Here is a 20064-nt window from a genome sequence, read left to right on the forward strand (position 1 = left end):
GGTACTGTTGTGTGTTCTATTACGGTAAGGACTGGCGCTGGAGACGAGAAGCAAGTGCAGGGAGTGAACATTTAATGGAGAACAGACATCATACAAAACAAGAATAGTGTCTGGACGAGGGGAACGAAACGACATGATGGCAATAATGCTGACATGGGGAACCAAATCAGGAACAGACAGATATAGTGGGGCAATCAGCAAAGTGAAGGAGTCCAGGTGAGTCCAATGAGCACTGATGCGTGTAAAGATGGTGACAGGTGTGCGTAATGATGGCCAGCCTGGCTCCCTTGAGTACCAGAGAAGGGAAGCGGGATCAGGCATGACAGTACCCCCCCCCCCCTCCCTCTAGGGGTGCCACCTGGCGTCCCAGCTGGGCGAGCCTGGCGGGCCGGCCGAGGCATGGTGCTGGACTAGCTAGCTGAGGCGTTGAAGCCCGACGAGCCGGCTTAGGAATGGGAGCCGACAAGCTGGCTGAGACGTAGGAGCCTGATGATCCGGCTGAGGCTTGACAGCCTTATGATCCCGTTGAGGCGTGGGAGCCTGACGAGCCGGCTGAAGCATGGGAGCCTGATGGGCCGGCTGAGGCATGACGTGGGATGGGAGCCTGATGAGCCGGCTGTGGCGTAGAAGCCCAACGAGCCAGCTGAGGCACAGCCGGTTCCATCTGCGGCGGTACCCGGACCCAACGTCACCACCAAAAAAAAAGAACTCACTGATGCTTCAAATAATGTTGTCAGCATTCTGTAAGGACCGACGCTGGAGACGAGAGGCAAGTACATGGAGTGAAAATTTAATGGAAAACGGACATCACGCAAAACAAGAACAGCGTTTGGACGGGGGGAACAAAATGATATGATAACAATAATGCTGACACGGGGAACCACCTGAGGAACAGACAGATATATAGGGGAAGGTCAAACAAAGTGAAGAAGTCCAGGTGAGTCCAATGAGTGCTTATGCGCGTAATGATGGTGACAGGTGTGCGTAATGATGAGCAGCCTGGCGTGTTCGAGCACGAGAGAGGGGAAGCGGGAGCAAGCCTGACAATTATCCCCCTGGTTGACCAGGCTCTATCTGAACAACAGTCTGCCTTCATAGCTTAACAGAAAAACTGTATTAGCCTGAAATTAGTATTGAATGCAGGTACAACTAAGTATATGCTGTTCACTAGCGTGCATACAAATAACTCTGATGATTTAAACATATGTACTTTGGCTGGTGTCCATATTGATCATGTCCCTGCTTACAAATATCTGGGTATCTGGATAGATGAAAAGCTGTATTTTAAAAAGCATATTGATGAGTTAGTAAAGGTGAGAATAACAATGTGCTTCTTCTATAGAAATAGGTCCTGCCTCTCGTTAAATAGTAGAAAGCAGATTTGGTATTTTATTAGGATCCCCAAGCAGCAGCTACTCTCCCTGGGGTCCACACAGAACATGGAACATGACATAATACAGAACATTAATAGACAAGAACAGCTTAAGGACAGATTATTCAGTTGACATTCCTATTGGTCCTAGACTGTGGCGACATCATCGATATGAACGCAGCTGCCACTTCATTAAAGCCGTTAGTTGCAGTTTATCGCGGCACACTGCGCTTTACTGCAGGAGACCATTTTTGTATCGTCACTGCATTCTCTGTCAGAAAGTGGGTTGTCCCTCTCTGATGTCACGTAGGTTGATACAGTGCTATGTTTTCATTTATTAAGTCATTTTACACAAAGTCCCACTGTACCTAACATCTTTACTAAACTTTAGACCACACCCGGTCTCAAGGATGGTTAACTCTGGAAATGTTTTTGGTCTCCACGAAGTAAGGTAAGTCTTGCATCTTATTGGTGGAACAACATTTGATATTTTGGTGCTTCTAGGGCAATTCACAAGGCTGAACGAGGACTTTTTACTGATGAATGTGTTTGTTTTTTATGAGCGTGTTGTTCTTTCTACTTGCATTTTGTATTTATATTTTGATGTGTGTATTTTCTGTCATTTATGTCATTCAGGGCTCATCTGTAAAAGAGACCTTGGTCTCAGTATGACTTCCTGATAAAATAAAGGTTAAATAAACACAAATCTGCTTTGACAGCTCTGTGACTTTGGATCAAATCAAAGCCACGGCTGATAATTCATGGTGGCGGCCCTGCCCCCCTTTAACAGCTGCTCTGCAACAGTTCTCCACTTCCTCCTTTTCCCCTCTCTCCCTCAACTCTCCCCCTTCCACCATGGCCACATCCCTCTCCATATACATGTTGAGCGGGGAGATAGGCAGGCCTGAAGATGCAATAGATAACCTGACATTCTTTATGGACATGGGAGATAGGGGAGGAGGAAGAGGAATAGTGTATGGGAAGATGTTTTATGTGTGGAGCTTTGAAATCACATGGACAGAACAAGCTTCGGGGGGGGGGGGGGCATGCTGTCTTTGTAGTACAAGACACATGTCATCTTTTGAAGGAAATATCCCTTTCACTCTGTTATCACTTAATTCCATGTGTGTGTTGTGTACCCTAACATCTATGCAAGGGGCATTGCAATCATGCAATGAAATCCCCATTGTCCACCAGTAGGTTTTTTTCTCTTGCAACTCTTGCATGACCTCCCTGAATTCTCTCCTCAGTCTGTGGGTGCATCCCAAATTCCCTATATAGTGCATTACTGTATACCAGCCATATGGAGAGTAGTGCACTATAAAGGGAATAGGGTGCCATTTGGGATGCAAGCAGTATCCACCTGTGTGATCTGAGGTGTAATTATTAGCCAAACAGTTGCAAAACAAGAGTTTTTATTGGACAAATTCAGGTAGATCCCTCCCCGTTTAGTTATATTTGCTTCACTTTAAGAAACTTTTCGCAACAGAATCGACGTAATGAATACGCCCCTGACTGCCTGCCTCTGTTTAACATGTTTAATGTGGCCATGTTTGTCTTTTCTGCAGCAGGAGGAAGATGTGACTGGTGGCAGGACAGGAAGTGACAGATAGGAGGTCCTGACAATGACCCACTTGATAAGGTCAGTCACGTGATGTAGGCACCACAATAACACAATTAGGCCTAATATTTCATACACTCCTCCCCTCCCTGGCTCCCTCGGGAGACTGCCTCCAGGAAGTGTTTTAGGCTGCTCAAAATGTTTCAGAAAAAAATACAAAGGGGACATATGTAGGCTAGGGCTAATCAAGATGTGTCCAGACTCCAGATTAACAGTTGCATAAAATAGACTACAGTAGGCTTGATATTTAAGGTGCAATATGATATACTGTATGTATGACAAACCAGAAATATAAAATTATCTCTGTATGTCCATTTAAATTATCATGCAAATATTATGGTTGCAGCAGCAGGGATGCTTGCTTAGGAGGGAGCCATTTTCAAGGTGATGTGTCATGTCACGTGAGGAGTGAATCTCCAACCCATCTCCCTCTTGGGAAAATTTGAATCAGCAGGACACAAACATTCCCCATTGAGATCCACTGAAATGTACTAAACCCAACTCTAGAATCCACTGTAACTCGCATAGCCTATATACTGTAGGTTTACGATATACAGTTGAAGTCGGAAGTTTCCATACACTTAGGTTGGAGTCATTAAAACTCATTTTTCAACCACTCCACACATTTCTTGTCAACAAAACTATAGTTTTGGCAAGTTGGTTAGGACATCTACTTTATGAATGACACAAGTAATTGTTCCAACAATTGTTTACAGACAGATTATTTCATTTATAATTCACTGTATCACATCACAAGTCCAGTCGGTCAGAAGTTTACATACAGTAAATTGACTGTGTGCCTTTAAACAGCTTGGAAATTCCAGAAATGGCTTTAGAAACTTCTGATAGGCTAATTGACATAATTTGAGTCAATTGGAGGTGTACCTGTGGATGTATGTCAATGCCTACCTTCAAACTCAGTGCCTCTTTGCTTGACATCATGGGAAAATCAAAAGAAATCAGCCAAAACCCCAGAAAAAATTGTAGACACAAGTCTGGTTCATCCTTGTGAGCAATTTCCAAACGCCTGAAGGTACCACATTCATCTGTACAAACAATAGTATGCAAGTATAAACACCATGGGACCATGCAGCCGTCATACTGCTCAGGAAGGAGACGCATTCTGTCTCCTCGAGATGAACGTACTTTGGTGTGAAAGTGCAAATCAATCCCAGAACAACAGCAAAGGACCTTGTGAAGATGCTGGAGGAAACAGGTACAAGTATCTATATCCACAGTAAAACGAGTCCTATATCGACATAACCTGAAAGGTCGCTCAGCAAGGAAGAAGCCACTGCTCTGAAACAGTCATAAAAAAGCCAGACTATGGTTTGCAATAGTCACATGTGTGTGCAAACACATGGATACAAAGATTGTACTTTTTGGAGAAATGTCCTCTGGTCTGGTGAAACAAAAATAGAACTGTTTGGCCATAATGACCATCGTTATGTTTGGAGGGAAAAGGGGGATGCTTGCAAGCCGAAGAACACCATCCCAACCATGAAGTATCGGGGTGGCAGCATCATGTTGTGGGGGTGCTTTGCTGCAGGAGGGACTGGTGCACTTCACAAAACAGATGGCATCATGAGGTAGGAAAATTATGTGGATATATTGAAGCAACATCTCAAGACATTAGTCAGGAAGTTAAAGCTTGGTCGCTAATGGGTCTGCCAAATGGACAATGATCACAAGCATACTTCCAAAGTTGTGGCAAAATGGCTTAAGGACAACAAAGTCAAGGTATTGGAGTGGCCATCACAAAGCCCTGACCTCAATTCCATAGAAAATGTGTGGACAGAACTGAAAAAGTGTGTGCGAGCAATGAGGCCAACAAACCTGACTCAGTTAAACCAGCTCTGTCAGGAGGATTGGGCCAAAATTCACCCAACTTATTGTGGGAAGCTTGTGGAAGGCTACCCAAACCTTTTTACCCAAGTTAGACAATTTAAAGGCAATGCTACCAAATACTAATTGAGTGTATGTAAACTTCTGGCCCACTGGGAATGTGATGAAAGAAATAAAAGCTGAAATAGATCATTCTCTCTACTACTATTCTGACATTTCACATTCTTAAAATAAAGTGGTGATCTTAGCTGATCTAAGAAAGGGAATTTTTACTTGGATGATTGAATGTCGGGAATTGTGAAAAACTGAGTTTAAATGTATTTGGCTAAGGTGTATGTAAACTTCCGACTTCAACTTTGCATTCCCTGATAATAAAATGCGGGTATATAGAGCTATTATATGACAGGACAGAGACTACATATAACTATTATCGAACATCATGCATTATCAACGTTATTTAAATGCATGTACGAATCCACAAAGCTAACCTAATCCTGTACCATTATCCAACATCCGTTTGATCTGTTAACTCATTTATACCCAGCATCTATGCTGTCATGCATGTTGGTAATTGGAATGTATTTGTCTGTATGGAATAAAAAACAAAAGAAAAAGAAATCGAGACAGTATAATATCGCTGTATCCTAATAGTGCACGTCACCCAGTACAGTTATCTCTGCGTAACCTTGCTCTCCGCGCATCTCACTTGCGACGTCGGTGAAACGCTTTCATTTCAGTCGGTATGCGGCTGCGCAGGGAAGCCTATAGTCTACCTAGAGGTGAAATAAAATACATAGTCCAGGAGGGATGGTAGGCTATATTCGTTCATATTTGAGGATGCATTTTTTTCTATCTCGTGCGCACCTATAGCTATGTATGTACTCCAATGCAAATAGGTATAGCCTAGGTTGTAACCAGTTGGACGTTTCCATCTGAATTGACTGGCTAGCAGTAAATAGACTAGTAGGCTATTACTCCGTGATTGTTATAATCTCCCAGATTGTCGGCGAGTTACTGCAGTTGATGCTGCAGTTTTAGGCTCTTGCACCGGGCTGTGTGCTGCGACCGCAAACTCAATGAGAAAGACATGCTTTCCTTCGTTCTGGTCTCTGGGTCTGTCTGGATAATATTAGGTGAGTTTCATATATCTTCATTCGTTGTGCTTACCATAGAATAGCAAGTGCCTTGAATTATTGTATGGGCGCAGCCTCTCTGAAATTGTGAGACATGTTATTGATTTAGAATTCATATAGAATAGGATGCGTTATTTTTACAGGTGCCGCTTACATATTTAGAATAGCCTATAGAGCGGCATGGATGATACATTTTCAGGATACATTTATTCGCGTCCGGCCTACACGGAATAAGCTGGGAAAGGTTATCTTTATGTGCGTATCTGACGGCCTGCCAGTTAGTGCACAATTATAGCATAACCTATTTGATGTAATTTATAATAATAACCAGTTGTTGAGACATTTTCACGGAATAACGATTTTATTCTAAACGGGCCTTGTAATTACATGCATATGGCATGGCTTCGGAAAGCGCATAGCGCAACATAATGCAATAACCAACGTGCATAGGACAACTGGGTCGATACAGTTTTTTTCTGAACATATATATTGTTTTGTGTTTCAGCGAGTTATTTACATTTCCGGTATTGGTATGCTAAATTATTCCACATGACAGGCTTCAGTGTGAGAAATTCGTGTCTGCAGGTTATTAAGGTCGTGCAAGATACTGTTGGGTATATGCCTAAACCGGAAACACGTAAATGAAAACGCTAATCTCTCAACCATTTAGCAACTGTATATCGCTTGCCAATGGCTCAGTGACAGCTGCTAACATTCATCAGCGTAAATGTAGGCTATTATCAGACAGCCGGATAACACGTAGCTAGCTAGATCAACAAAAATATACATTTTGCTAAACAATTGCCTATATAGCAACGTGGCATAGTGGTTGCGGATGGATTGTCTTCAGAATCTACCCATGCCATAATGGGTAGTGTGACGTACGATTTCACGCGCTGAAGAGGGCATGTCTGATTGGTAGGAGCTGTCCAGGGGTGAGGGTCCTGAATCACTGCAGCCAGCTCGAGCGTATTAGCAGTTTCTTGGGTAAGGCTCTGTAAAACACTATTTTATTCTGCCAGTCAGGGGTGTGGGGGAAAATGTGACAATTTAAAAAACGTTTTATATTAATCAACATTAGGCAGATATTCCACATATCAACATGTTTTAACTATAGTAACCTCGACTGCAAAAGATACAGTAGCCTAGGGCCCGTTAAACTGTTGTGTTGTCAACATTTGCTTTACAGCCATTGTGCGCTGTCAAAAGTCACCGTCATGCGTAATGCATTGTTTTAACATCTGAGGTAGGCTACTAAACATAGTCCATGAGCCAAACCCCCCGGATTTGGTCTATTGTGCTCACTTAGGGCGACGATGTTTCATAGTAACTTTTTTGAAGGTCTATGTCCCTAGAGTTGGAAAATGTGCAATAGCAGCTTTCTCCGTGTTATCACTCTCTCTTTCATCCCTCCATCCTAATCATTTTCCCCATAGCGATTTTACCCTTTGACAAACAATGTCAATATACAACAAGTTATTGCTCAGTTATACCCTTTAATAAATATATCATCGGAAAGCTTAGATTCACAGCTATCCATCAGACACATTTTCGGGAATGTTCAGGTCAACAGAACTCTGACCTTTGACCTCTAGGGTACATATCAGAATGACCTGTACAAATTGCTTTACAAAGGAAACCCTGACACATTTGAAACTTTGTTTGACCAGTGGTTCTGAAAGATCATGAAATTTCCTTTCAAATGATAAAAAACACCAGATACAACTGTTGTTTAAATAGCCCATATTGTGTTGTTTAAATAGCCCATATTGTGCCATTGAAATGAGAATGTTGGAAGCTTGGCCATAGAATTCCATGTAATTGGGTGATAGAGGCACCAAATTGCACGCACGCACGCACGCACGCACGCACACACACACACACACACACACACACACACACACACACACACACACACACACACAGACACACACACACAGAGACACACACACACACACACTAACCCTACATAAACTTTTTTTCCAATATGGCCGCCAAACAACTCAATGGGATCTTATTGGACAATTTTGCATGACCATACCTGAATGAAATATAATTGTAGTATGCCCCAAAATATCTTAAAATGTTCATAGTGATGTAAAGTACACATCCAAATGAGCCAGTTGTGCCAGATATAATTGTGTTAACACAAGCTGTACAAATTGCTGATTTTGGAAGATGTTATGATCAGTAATTGCAATATGTCACTTTCAAACATGTAAAATGGATATCTACATGTGAATAGTCATTGATGTGACTGATAAAAACGATATACAATGTTATCCTTGTAGCGGTTTTCATTATGAGGACTATAAACCTGCCCCTGACATTCCATTATATTTTTGTAAAATCACATTTTGGGCCTTTTCAGGTCAATTATATTACTTTTAGTATTCTAGTAACAGACCAATCTGCTATGGCTCTATAGTAAGAATACATCTTCATTTAGATGAACTCTTTGGAATGGTTTGCTGTTTTCATCGTCAAGCGAAAACTCATTGGCGTTCCTGTAGAATATTTCATTGTAATGTATGCGTCCTCAGTTTTATGAAAAAGGTTCATACGATAACATTTATATCATTTTAATCCGCTGACATCCATGACTATTAACACGTATATATCCATTTCACATGCTTGAAGATGAAATATTGCAATTCTTGATCATAACACCTTCAGAAATTAGCGATTGGGACAGCTTTTGGGCACATTCGTAATGCAATTCTGTGAATAGTTACACTTCTTTATAGATCTGACACACATGGCTCATTTGGGTGTGTATTCTACATCACTATGAACACTTTAAAGGTCAAATGTAGCCCTTTTAATCACCATATCAAATCATTTCTTGGTGACATTTAAGTACCTTAATGTGATTGTTTTAAATTAAAAACGGTCAAAAAGAAAACATTTTGCTTCTTAGCAAAGGGCAATTTCTCAAGCAGAAACTTTGCTATGACTGTCTGGGAGTGGTCTGAGTGGAGAGGGGAAACTGAAAATGAGCTGTTATTGGCAGAGAGGTTTGGAACTCTCTTTCTTGTCGGTCTATTAACAAATGTATCGCATGGTGATGTCACAATGGAAGGCCAAAACTCCATCCCAACATAACAGGCTGAAATTTCAGGCCGTCTTTTCAAACAGCTCTTACAATAAAATAACATTTTCACAATATTATTCCAATCTCATAGTATGGAAATATATATAAAACACAGGAAAATCCCATTTTGGACTGCACTGGGCCTTTAAGATATAATTGGGAATACTTCAATTATATTTCATACAGACATGGCCACGCGAAATTGTCCAATAAGAGCCAATTGAGTTGTTTGGCAGCCATATTAGAAAAATGCTTCTGTGGGGTTAAATTCTGTGAGATTTTTAAAACCCTGTTCTAGCTGTGTGTGTGTGTGTGTGTGTGTGTGTGTGTGTGTGTGTGTGTGTGTGTGTGTGTGTGTGTGTGTGTGTGTGTGTGTGTGTGTGTGTGTGTGTGTGTGTGTGTAATTTGGTGCCTCTATCACCAAAGTTAGAATCCAAAAACACAGCTTCCCCATTACATTAAGTCTAAGTTTCCAACATTCTAATGTTGATGGCACAATAATGTTGATGTTTATGTCTAATGTTGATGGCGATCTTCTAGCAGCTGATGCTTCCAACATTGGTTATGTTATACATCATTTGAAAGGTAATTTCATGACCTTTCAGAACCACGTGTCAAACAAAGTTTCAAATATTTACAGGTTTCCTTTTTAAAGCAATTTATTCAGGTCATTCTGATATGTACCCTAGAGGCCGATGGTCAAAGTTCTGTTGACCTGAACCTTAAGAATAATGTGTCTGATGGATAGCTATATTTCCAAATATATATGATTAAAGGGTATAAGTGAGCAATAACTTGTTGTATACTGAAATGTTTCGTGATTGGGTAAAATTCCTATGGGAGAAATTAATGGGATGGAGGGATGAATGAGAGATGAGACATCGTCACCCCTAGTGAGATTGACCAACCCCCCCTGGCTCATGGACTAACAGGTAAACCTATTATTTTCCCCCTCTTAATAATTCAGAGGATGACCCACATGCTCCACCCATGACAGAGTTACAGACTGAGAAAGTATATATGAGTGCTTCTCAGTTGAAAAGTTTGGCCAAAAAATGCAGTATTTTTCTGAACATTGTAGACTACATTTGTAAATCAGCCTACAATTGAATGACTTTTTAATGTCGTCATGGAACCAAGCCAGGCTATAGCCTATTTAGTGAAAGTTATACTATACCAGTGGTAGTTTAGTGTTGTCCCTGTCATTTAGAAACATTGCATGAGAAGAGTGTGGATAATATCAAGCATAAAACCTTTGGCCATTACCCTATCAGCTAGATTTTGGCCCCTGTACAGTAGGCTATGCTACTGTACATAGGTGAGGTGTTCATTTACAGGTTCATGTTTACAGTATGTAAGTGCATTCCAAGGTTAAAGAGAGGAAATTCAATGATATTAACATGCAGGAATCTCAAATGATCCATCACATGAATCCTATTAATGGATGTTGCCTCACTTAGACAGTTGTGGGTGTTATGAAGAGTAAAGGTGGATGGTGTGGATCTTCCAGCATCCCAAGCATTCCCATTGCTTTAATGTTGGTTATTGGACTGCATTGGCAAAATGGAAAGTGCTGAACAAGGGTTATTGTCCTCTCCTGATGCACCACATGCTTTACTAGGTATCTTTAGATCAGTCTTAAAGGCACTCAAAAAACGTGATTTTCTTGTGTATCACATGTATTTCAACACTATGAGGTTGGAATAATACCATGGGATTGTGAAAATGGTGAAGAGCTGTTTGAAAAGATGGCCTGAATCTTCAGCCTGTTTTGGTGGGATGGAGTTTTAGCCTGCCTGGGTGACATCACGAGGCGGTCAATTAGTTAATAGACCAATAAGAAAGAGAGTTCCAAACCTCTCTGCCAATAACAGCTAGTTTTCCCCCACTCCGACCACTCAAAGACAGTCATAGCTAAATTCTTGCTTGAGAAATGACTCTTTGCTAAGAAGCTATTGTTGTTTCTTTTTGACCATTTTTATTGAAAAATAAAATTAGAGTAAAGGTACTTAATTGTTACCAAGAAACAATTAGATCTTTAGATAAAAACTACTGCATTGGACCATTAACTGAAAAACCCATTGCCTGACATCCCCCATCTCTTTTAAAATGACTCATTGATCTGCTCACTGTATGACTCAATCCTGTATGTTTGTATATTAATGTGTTTAATTGAGTCTGCACTGTACGTACGTGTCTGTTTTGGTATCCTGAGTGGTACAGCGGTCTAAGGCACTGCATCGCAGTGCTAGAGGCGTCACTACAGACCCGAGTTCGATCCTGGGCTGTATCACAACCGGCCATGAGTCCCATAGCGTGGCGCACAATTGGCCCAGCGTCGCCCGGGTTAGTGGAGGGTTTAGCCGGGGTAGGCCGTCATTGTAAGTAAGCATTTGTTCTTAACTGACTGCCTAGTTAAATAAAAGTTCAATTGAAAAAAACACATTTTTTTTAGCTTTTAAACTTGCATGTGTGTGGTTGTTTTTGTGCTGAGGTCTCCATGTGTGTGTGTGTGTATGGTACATACAATATTTATCATTTGCTGGCTTTAGGGAGGGCGGAGGAGAGAGAAGGGGAGGGGAGGGGGAGCGAGATAGAATAGCTGGAACGTCTGCTGAAGGTGGTGTGATACGGTGGCCAGCCAGGCACAAACTAGGCCAAATGCACTTCTCCTTTTCCCCCCTCGCTTCCCTTGCTGAGCATAATCTCCCAGCGGTGGGAGGTAATCAAAGGTTTGCAGAGGGCAAAGAGGTGCCCAGACAGACAGACACACACACAGACTGACGGGTTACTGTGCTGCCTTGCAAGTCTTCACTACCAGAGTCTAGTGTGCCTTGCTTCCTTATTAATGCAGCTGCTTTCCTGAGCATTGATGTTGAACCCTAACCCTTTTTAAAGCACCCTCCATACTTGCCTTTGTCTTAATCAACAAGATTATCCATGTGTCGTTAGCCTAGAACTCTGCCAGTGCACTCACACGGAGTGCGTGGATGTGCGCAGCACGCATAGAACATGGGCTTAATGTGACTGTGGGTTTGCGGGGGTGACACGTTTGAGATAAAATGACTGGATGGTTGCACAGCTAGAGAGAGAGAGAGAGAGAGAGAGAGAGAGAGACACACAGACAGACAGACAGACAGACAGACAGACAGACAGACAGACAGACAGACAGACAGACAGACAGACAGAGACTGAGAGAAAAGAGAGAGCGAGGTGACTTTAAATAGAAAAGGCAGAGCCGGGGGGTAGGGGGGTGGGGGTTACTTCTGTGCATCCGTCTCTGTACTAATAGGCCATAATCTCATGGCAGAATAGCCTAATTGCTGGTGACGCTCTGCAGATGGGGAGAGGGGGCGGGACTCAGGCCTCTGAGGTTAGTGTGGTCAGCCAATACCTTCCGTTCCCAACCCTTATACTACCGGTAGGTTACATGTACAGTATCCAATGATTCAGAACAGACACAGTAGGCCTACATATGGAAAGAAACAGTATATCTAGGGAAATCAATGGTGGAAAAAGTTCCCAGTTGTCATACTTGAGTAAAAGTATACAGTAGATACCTTAATAGAAAATGACTCGAGTTGTCAGGATTTGGCCAGGGTTGTTCCGGGTTTTGGTCACTAGATGCCCCCATTGTGCTTTTTGACCTTATGTTTTTTCCCTTGTTCCCCATTATTATTTGCACCTGTGCCTCGTTTCCCCTGATTGTATTTAAACCCTTAGTTTCCCTCAGTTCTGTGTTCTGTGTTTGTATGTTAGCACCCAGCCCTAGTGTTCTGTGTATTCTTGTCGATTCCGGTGGATGCTCTTGTGGAATTCTATTTTTGTTTTTGAGTATCTCTTGAGGCTTTTTTGTGCTATTCCTACCACCTTTTGGATTTGACATTTTTGTATTGAAGGACTTCTCCTTTTACTTTATTAAATACACCGTCTTAAGTACTGCTGTGTCTGCCTCATCTTCTGGGTTCTGCTGACTATTCGTGGTTCATTTGGTTAAGTGACTGTTTCTCACTCCGGAGACCCAGGTTCGTAACCGGGTCCTGACAGAAACACAGAGCCAAAAATGAACCCAGAGGCAGCCAGTTCCCAGGACCTTTTTGCCATGCTGTCCCACCACCAGGAGACTGTCCAACGCCACGAAGCCGCCCTGGTTCAGCAAGAGGCCTTAATGGCTAGACATTCTCATCTTCTGTCGGAGATGCTGACTTCCATTAAGCAAATATCTGATCGTCTTACCCCGGCAACAGTTCCCGTCCCAGTACCTCAGATTCACGTACCCATGGCAGTTAACCCCCTGGCTGAACCTCGTCTTCCACCTCCCCAACGGTTCTCAGGTGATCCAAGTGCTTGTAAAGGGTTTCTCACCCAATGTTCTCTCTCCTTTGAGCTACAACCCTCGTCGTTTCCCACCGACCGGTCTAAGATCGCTTATATCATCACCCTGCTGTCGGAAAAAGCCCTGGCCTGGGCTACTGCTGTGTGGGATGCCCATAGTTCCTGCTGTGCCAGCTACTCTGCCTTTGCTGAGGAATTCAAACGAGTGTTTCAAGGCCCAAGCAGTGGTTCTGACTCAGCCAAACAGCTCCTGACTCTCCACCAAGGTTGGCGCAGCGTGACGGACTATGCCATCCAGTTCCGCACGGTGGCAGCAGCAAGTGGCTGGAACAACGAGGCGCTCACGGTGTGCTTTCTGAAAGGCCTTTCCGACACTATCCAAGATGAACTGGCCACTCGGGAACCACCGGACAATCTCGAGTCCCTGATCAAGTTGGCCTCACGCATTGACCAGCGTCTGAGAGAGAAAGAACTCAACCGTAGACCTGTAGCCCCTATCAGTCCCAGCTCCGAGTCCCCACCTTTATCCTCGCTGGCTCCATCGGAACCCATGCAGATTGGACGCATCTCCCAGGCTGAGAGAGACCGCCGGATGAGGGAGCGACGCTGTCTATATTGCGGCAAACCGGGCCATTTCCGTTCCACGTGTCCCGGGCTCCAGGGAAACGCCCTGTCCCGTACAGACCGGGGGAACTGTAACGGGAAACATAACCTCCTCCCATCCGTCCAACTCCCGTCTGCTCATTCCAGTCACCCTCTCCTGGGACAACCACAAGCTTCACCTTCAAGCCTTGGTAGACTCTGGAGCCGCAGGTAACTTCATGGATGGTGTCTGGGCGAAGGAGAATGGCGTTCCCTCTGAACCTCTAAGTGAACCCATGAGGGTCACTACATTGGATGGAAGCCCTTTGGGATCTGGACTTGTCACTCATGTCACTACCTCCTTGCGACTTTCAGTTTCACAACACCAGGAATTGATGAACTTTCATTTGATCTCCTGTTCCGAGTTCCCTCTCGTCCTTGGATACCCCTGGCTTCACAGCCATAACCCTCACATCGACTGGTCTGTGGGCACTATCAAGCAGTGGGGTCCTACGTGTCAAGCTACTTGTATTTTCCAGAATTCCCCGAGTTCTACTCCCGAGTCTTTAGAATCCATCGACCTGACCCGAGTTCCCGAGTGTTACCATGACCTCAAACTGGTGTTTAGCAAACAGAGGGCCACCATGCTACCACCCCATAGACCTTACGATTGCCCCATCGACCTGTTTCCGGGCACTTGCCCCCCAGGGGTCGGATCTTTTCCCTATCTCCACCCGAACGAGCTGCTATGGATACCTACATCAAGGACGCTCTGGAAGCAGGCCTCATGCGTCCATCCACCTCCCGGCGGGAGCAGGGTTTTTCTTTGTGGCCAAGAAAGACGGTGGATTACGTCCTTGCATCGACTACCGGGGACTCAATGCCATAACCGTCCGTAACCGTTACCCGCTACCCCTTATGGCCACAGCCTTCGAGCTGCTCCAGGAAGCAGTTGTTTTCACTAAGCTTGACCTGCGGAACGCTTACCATCTTGTGCGGATCAGACCTGGTGACGAGTGGAAGACCGCTTTCAACACGCCTACTGGTCACTATGAATACTTGGTGATGCCCTTCGGCCTGACCAACGCCCCAGCGGTGTTCCAAGCGCTCATAAACGATGTGCTTAGGGATATGCTTAACATATTTGTGTTCGTTTACTTGGATGACATCCTCATCTTTTCGAGCTCCCTTCAAGAACACACTAAGCATGTCAGACAAGTACTCAAACGCCTCCTAGACAGCCATCTGTACGTTAAGCCGGAAAAATGTGAATTCCATTCATCCCGAGTACAATTCCTGGGATTTGTAGTGGAACCCGGTCGAGTCCAAATGGACCCCAGGAAGGTAGGGGCGGTAGCGGATTGGCCCACCCCCAAATCCGTTAAGGAAGTTCAGCGTTTCCTGGGCTTCACAAACTTTTACCGCAAGTTCATCAAGAACTTCAGCTTGGTGGCAGCCCCTCTCTCAGCTTTAACCAAGGGTGGCAATGCAAGGTTTTTGTGGGGAAGAGAAGCTGAGACGGCCTTCCAAGGACTCAAGCAGCGCGTTCTCTCTGCTCCCATCCTGATACTACTGACTACGGATGAACCATTTGTGGTGGAGGTAGACGCATCAGAGGTTGGTGTTGGAGCTGTCCTGTCTCAGAGGGGTGAAGACAAGAAGCTTCATCCGTGCGCTTTCTTCTCACACCGGCTTACCCCGACTGAGAGGAACTACGATGTGGGGATCGTGAACTCCTAGCGGTTAAGATGGCATTGAAGGAATGGAGACACTGGCTCGAGGGGCTTCTCACCCGTTTCAAGTGCTTACGGACCACAAAAATCTGGAGTATATCCAGCAGGCGAAGCGGTTGAACTCTAGACAAGCTAGATGGTCTCTTTTCTTCAATCGATTCCAGTTTATCCTCACCTATCGGGTCGAAGAATCTCAAACCGGATGCCCTGTCCCGAGTCTACGCTCCTGCCATTCGAGATGACACGGACATGCCTGTCCTTCCTGCTGCTAAGATTGTGGCTCCGATCTCGTGGCAAGTTGAGGATACCGTGAGACGTGCTCAAGCTAGCGAACCGGACCCGAAAGGAGGTCCTGCCAATCGGTTGTTTGTCCCCAAGGCAGTGAGGACTCAGGTCCTTCTGTGGGGGCACTCCTCTCGCCTCACCTGTCATCCGGGCGTAGGTCGCACCTTGGAGTTCATCCAGCGTAAGTTCTGGTGGCCTACCATAAGAGAAGACGTTGCCACTTTCGTCAATGCCTGCCCCGTGTGCTGCCAGGGCAAATCTTCTCACCTCCGCCCTCAAGGACTCCTTCACCCTTTACCTGTTCCCCACAGACCCTGGTCCCATATCTCATTGGACTTTATTACAGGACTTCCTCCATCCCATGGCAATACTACTATCCTAGTCATAATCGACAGGTTTTCAAAGGCGGCCAGGTTCGTCCCTCTGACTAAGTTACCTTCTGCCAAGGAAACGGCTGAGTTGGTAATTAATCATGTGTTCCGAGTCTTCGGCATTCCTCAAGATATGGTTTCTGACAGAGGTCCCCAGTTCGCCTCAAGGTTTTGGAAGGCCTTCTGCCAACTCATGGGGGCTTCTGCCAGTCTATCTTCAGGGTACCATCCGGAGTCCAACGGCCAAACAAAGAGGATGAATCAAGAGCTGGAAACCACCCTCCGATGTATGACTCGTGACAACCCGTCCACATGGGGGTTGTTTGGGCCGAATACGCGCGCAACACCTTGCGCTCCTCCTCCACTGGTATGTCCCCGCACGAGTGTCAGTTTGGCTATGCTCCTCCATTGTTCCCGGACCAGGAGGCAGAAGTCAGAGTGCCTTCAGCCTTGAAGTTCGTCAGATGCTGTCGGCTTATGTGGAGGAAGACCCGTCTTAATCTTATGCGTTCCTCACAGAGGTACCAACAACAAGCCAACAGACGTCGCCGTCCCGGGCCTACCCTGCGCCCCGGCCAGAGAGTCTGGCTCTCCACAAGAGACTTACCTCTACGGGTGGAGTCTCGCAAGCTGTCCCAAAAATACATCGGTCCCTTCAAGGTTGCCAGGAGAGTTAACCCAGTTTCTTATCGCCTACACTTACCCAGATCCCTTAAGATTAATCCCACATTTCACATTTCATTGTTAAAACCTGTTGTTTTTTTCCCCTTGTCCCGGCAGACAGACCTCCCCCTCCGCCTCGTGTTATTGGAGGCCAGCCGGCTTATACCGTCCATCGGATACTGGATTCCCGCCGGGTGCAGCGGTCCTGGCAGTATCTGGTGGACTGGGAAAGCTACGGTCCCGAGGAGCGCTCCTGGGTTCCTGCCAAAGACATCCTGGACCCTGACCTCATTCGTCAGTTCAGGGCCCTCCACCCTGAGAGAGCTGGTAGGAACATCAGGAGCCGTTCCTAGGGGGGGGATTCTGTCAGGATTTGGCCAGGGTTGTTCCGGGTTTTGGTCACTAGATGCCCCCATTGTGCTTTTTGACCTTATGTTTTTTCCCTTGTTCCCCATTATTATTTGCACCTGTGCCTCGTTTTTCCCCTGATTGTATTTAAACCCTTAGTTTCCCTCAGTTCTGTGCTCTGTGTTTGTATGTTAGCACCCAGCCCTAGTGTTCTGTGTATTCTTGTCGATTCCGGTGGATGCTCTTGTGGAATTCTGTTTTTGTTTTTGAGTATCTCTTGAGGCTTTTTTGTGCTATTCCTACCACCTTTTGGATTTGCCATTTTTGTATTGAAGGACTTCTCCTTTTTACTTTATTAAATACACCGTCTTAAGTACTGCTGTGTCTGCCTCATCTTCTGGGTTCTGCTGACTATTCGTGGCTCAGTTGGTTAAGTGACTGTTTCTCACTCCGGAGACCCAGGTTCGTAACCGGGTCCTGACACAAGTAAAAGTGAAACACCCAGTAAAATTCTACTTGAGTAAAAGTCTGAAAGTATTTGGTTCTAAATATGCTTAAGAATTAAAAGTAAATGTAATTTAAAAAATATACTTCAGTATCAAAAGTAAAAGTATACATTTCAAATTCCTTATATTAGGCAAAGCAGACAGCACCATTTTCTTGTTTTGAAAATGTACGGATAGCCAGGGCCACGCACCAACTCTCAGACATCATTTACAAACGATGCATTTGTGTTTCAAACGATGCATTTGTGTCTGCCAGATCAGAGGCAGTGGGGATGACCAGGTGTTCTCTCGATATGTGCATGAATTTGACCATTTTCCTGTTCCTGTCCCATTCTAAATGTAACAAGTGCTTTTTGGGTTTCAGGGAAAACATATGAAGTAAAAAGTACATTATTTTCTTTAGGAATGTAGTGGTAAAAGTAAATGTTGTCAAAAGTATAAATAATTAAGTAAAGTACATATATCCCCCAAAAATCTACTTAAGTAGTACTTTAAAGTATTTTGGCTTAAGTACTCTACACCACTGGTGTTCCTAATGTTTGGTATACTCAGTGGATATCTTTCTGTCTGTGTACCCCTCCAACCAGAAATATCATGAGCTCCCTGTGTCCCTAATGACCCAAATTAGGCTGTGTTAGACAACTTATGTGATTGGTCCATCTGATCAAGGTAATTATTGTTGATGATGACTATGTGGTGGATTGGGAAAGGGTGGTTGCTTGAGCAGCTCTTCCACTGTCCTCTGCACAGTAGTACTCTTCCCAGGCTAAACATAGCTGGCTCTGAGCTGTGTGTGAGTGATCCTCTGCTAGCCTAGCATAGGGGCAGGTTACTATAGGACAAAGAGTGCAGAGAAGAGACACTCCCTCTTGGATGAGAGGATAGGCTAACCCTCTAACAATGAGACAGGTGCAATCTGGTGATGGGCTGCCATCAACAATGGAAGGGTCTACAACTGTTATCCCCCAGGTTTACAACGAAGTGTTCTTTCTCTCCAACTGGGGTCATGACTTTCTCGAAGGTTGATTGGGTATTTGACTTCTGTATTCCACCTGGACAGCATTTAACCTTCCTCAGATAGCCTAGCCTCGTCTGGTCACCATAGGACAGGTAGCCTAACATACAGCAGGTTATGTTCTGTTACCGCTTAGTGCTCATCAGGCCTCAACTCTGGTGCCGAACAGACTGGGACACATCACAACCATGCTACCTCAACATAGCCTACTATGTGTTTCATTGGAAAGGTTCAGATAAGGGTTAGATCAGAATGTTTCTCTCATTACACTACTAGGCCTATAAAGTCTCTCTCAAGTTTTTGTAAACACTTTACATTGTAGGCAATCCATATCCTTGTGATTTATTCTGGCCTTTCCTGTTCGTCTGTGGTTTTTCATGCTTAGTATGTGTGTATAATGGCAGGTGTACCTCTGCTCTTCGATCTACCTGGCAGCAGCGGCATACGGTTAAGTTGAAATATTTGGGGTTAAGTTGAAATATTTTAATGTACTGCTTAAATATTTTGGGGAGTATCTGTATTTTACTTTACTATTTATATTTTTGACAACATTTACTTTTACTTCACTACATTCCTAAAGAAAATAAACAACTTTTGACTCCCTACATTTTCCTTGACACCCAAAAGTACTCGTTACATTTTGAATGCTTAGCAGGACAGGAAAATGGTTCACTTGTCACGAGAACATGTGGTCATCCCTACTGCCTCTGATCTGACGGACTCACTAAACACAAATGCATCGTTTGTAAATGATGTCTGAGAGTTGGTGCGTGGCCCTGTCGAGCAGTAAATTTAAAAAACAAGAAAATGGTGTCGTCTGCTTTGCTTACTATAAGGAATTTGAAATGATTTGTACTTTTGATTCTTAAGTATATTTGAGCAATTACATTTACTTTTGATACTTCAGTACATTTAGAACCAAATACTTTTAGAATTTTACTCAAGTATGACAATTGGGTACTTTTTCCACAACTGCCTGGCAGTATAATTCACCCTCATCCAGGCTGAAAAACCCCCACCAGAGATAGATATCGGACAGCGACAGAGTTCCAGCCTAATACTAACAAAGCAACTGAAACAAGGAAGGTCAGGATGGTATAGAATTGCAATGTCTGTCAAATAAATTGCGGTAAAAAGCACCATCTACCACATACCACTATG

At 44.2% G+C, this 20064-nt stretch overlaps 1 protein-coding gene across 2 annotated transcripts in view; it reads left to right on the plus strand.

The window, feature by feature from the left end:
- Positions 1–20064, plus strand: part of LOC135548826 (long-chain-fatty-acid--CoA ligase 6-like) — an 86003-nt gene that overhangs the window by 30902 nt on the left and 35037 nt on the right. Inside the window, exon 2 of one of the 2 annotated variants that reach the window (XM_064978786.1) lies at positions 2941–3014. Coding sequence is in view for 1 of the 2 variants with exons in the window: in XM_064978785.1 (XP_064834857.1) it covers positions 5926–5971 (46 nt within the window). In the remaining variant the exon portion in view is untranslated. Of the gene's footprint in view, positions 1–2940; positions 3015–5588; positions 5972–20064 lie in introns of those variants that run through there. The other variant, XM_064978785.1, reaches the window with a different exon arrangement.

Source organism: Oncorhynchus masou, chromosome 11 (genome assembly GCF_036934945.1).
Source record: "Oncorhynchus masou masou isolate Uvic2021 chromosome 11, UVic_Omas_1.1, whole genome shotgun sequence".
Classification (NCBI taxonomy): Eukaryota; Metazoa; Chordata; class Actinopteri; order Salmoniformes; family Salmonidae; genus Oncorhynchus; species Oncorhynchus masou.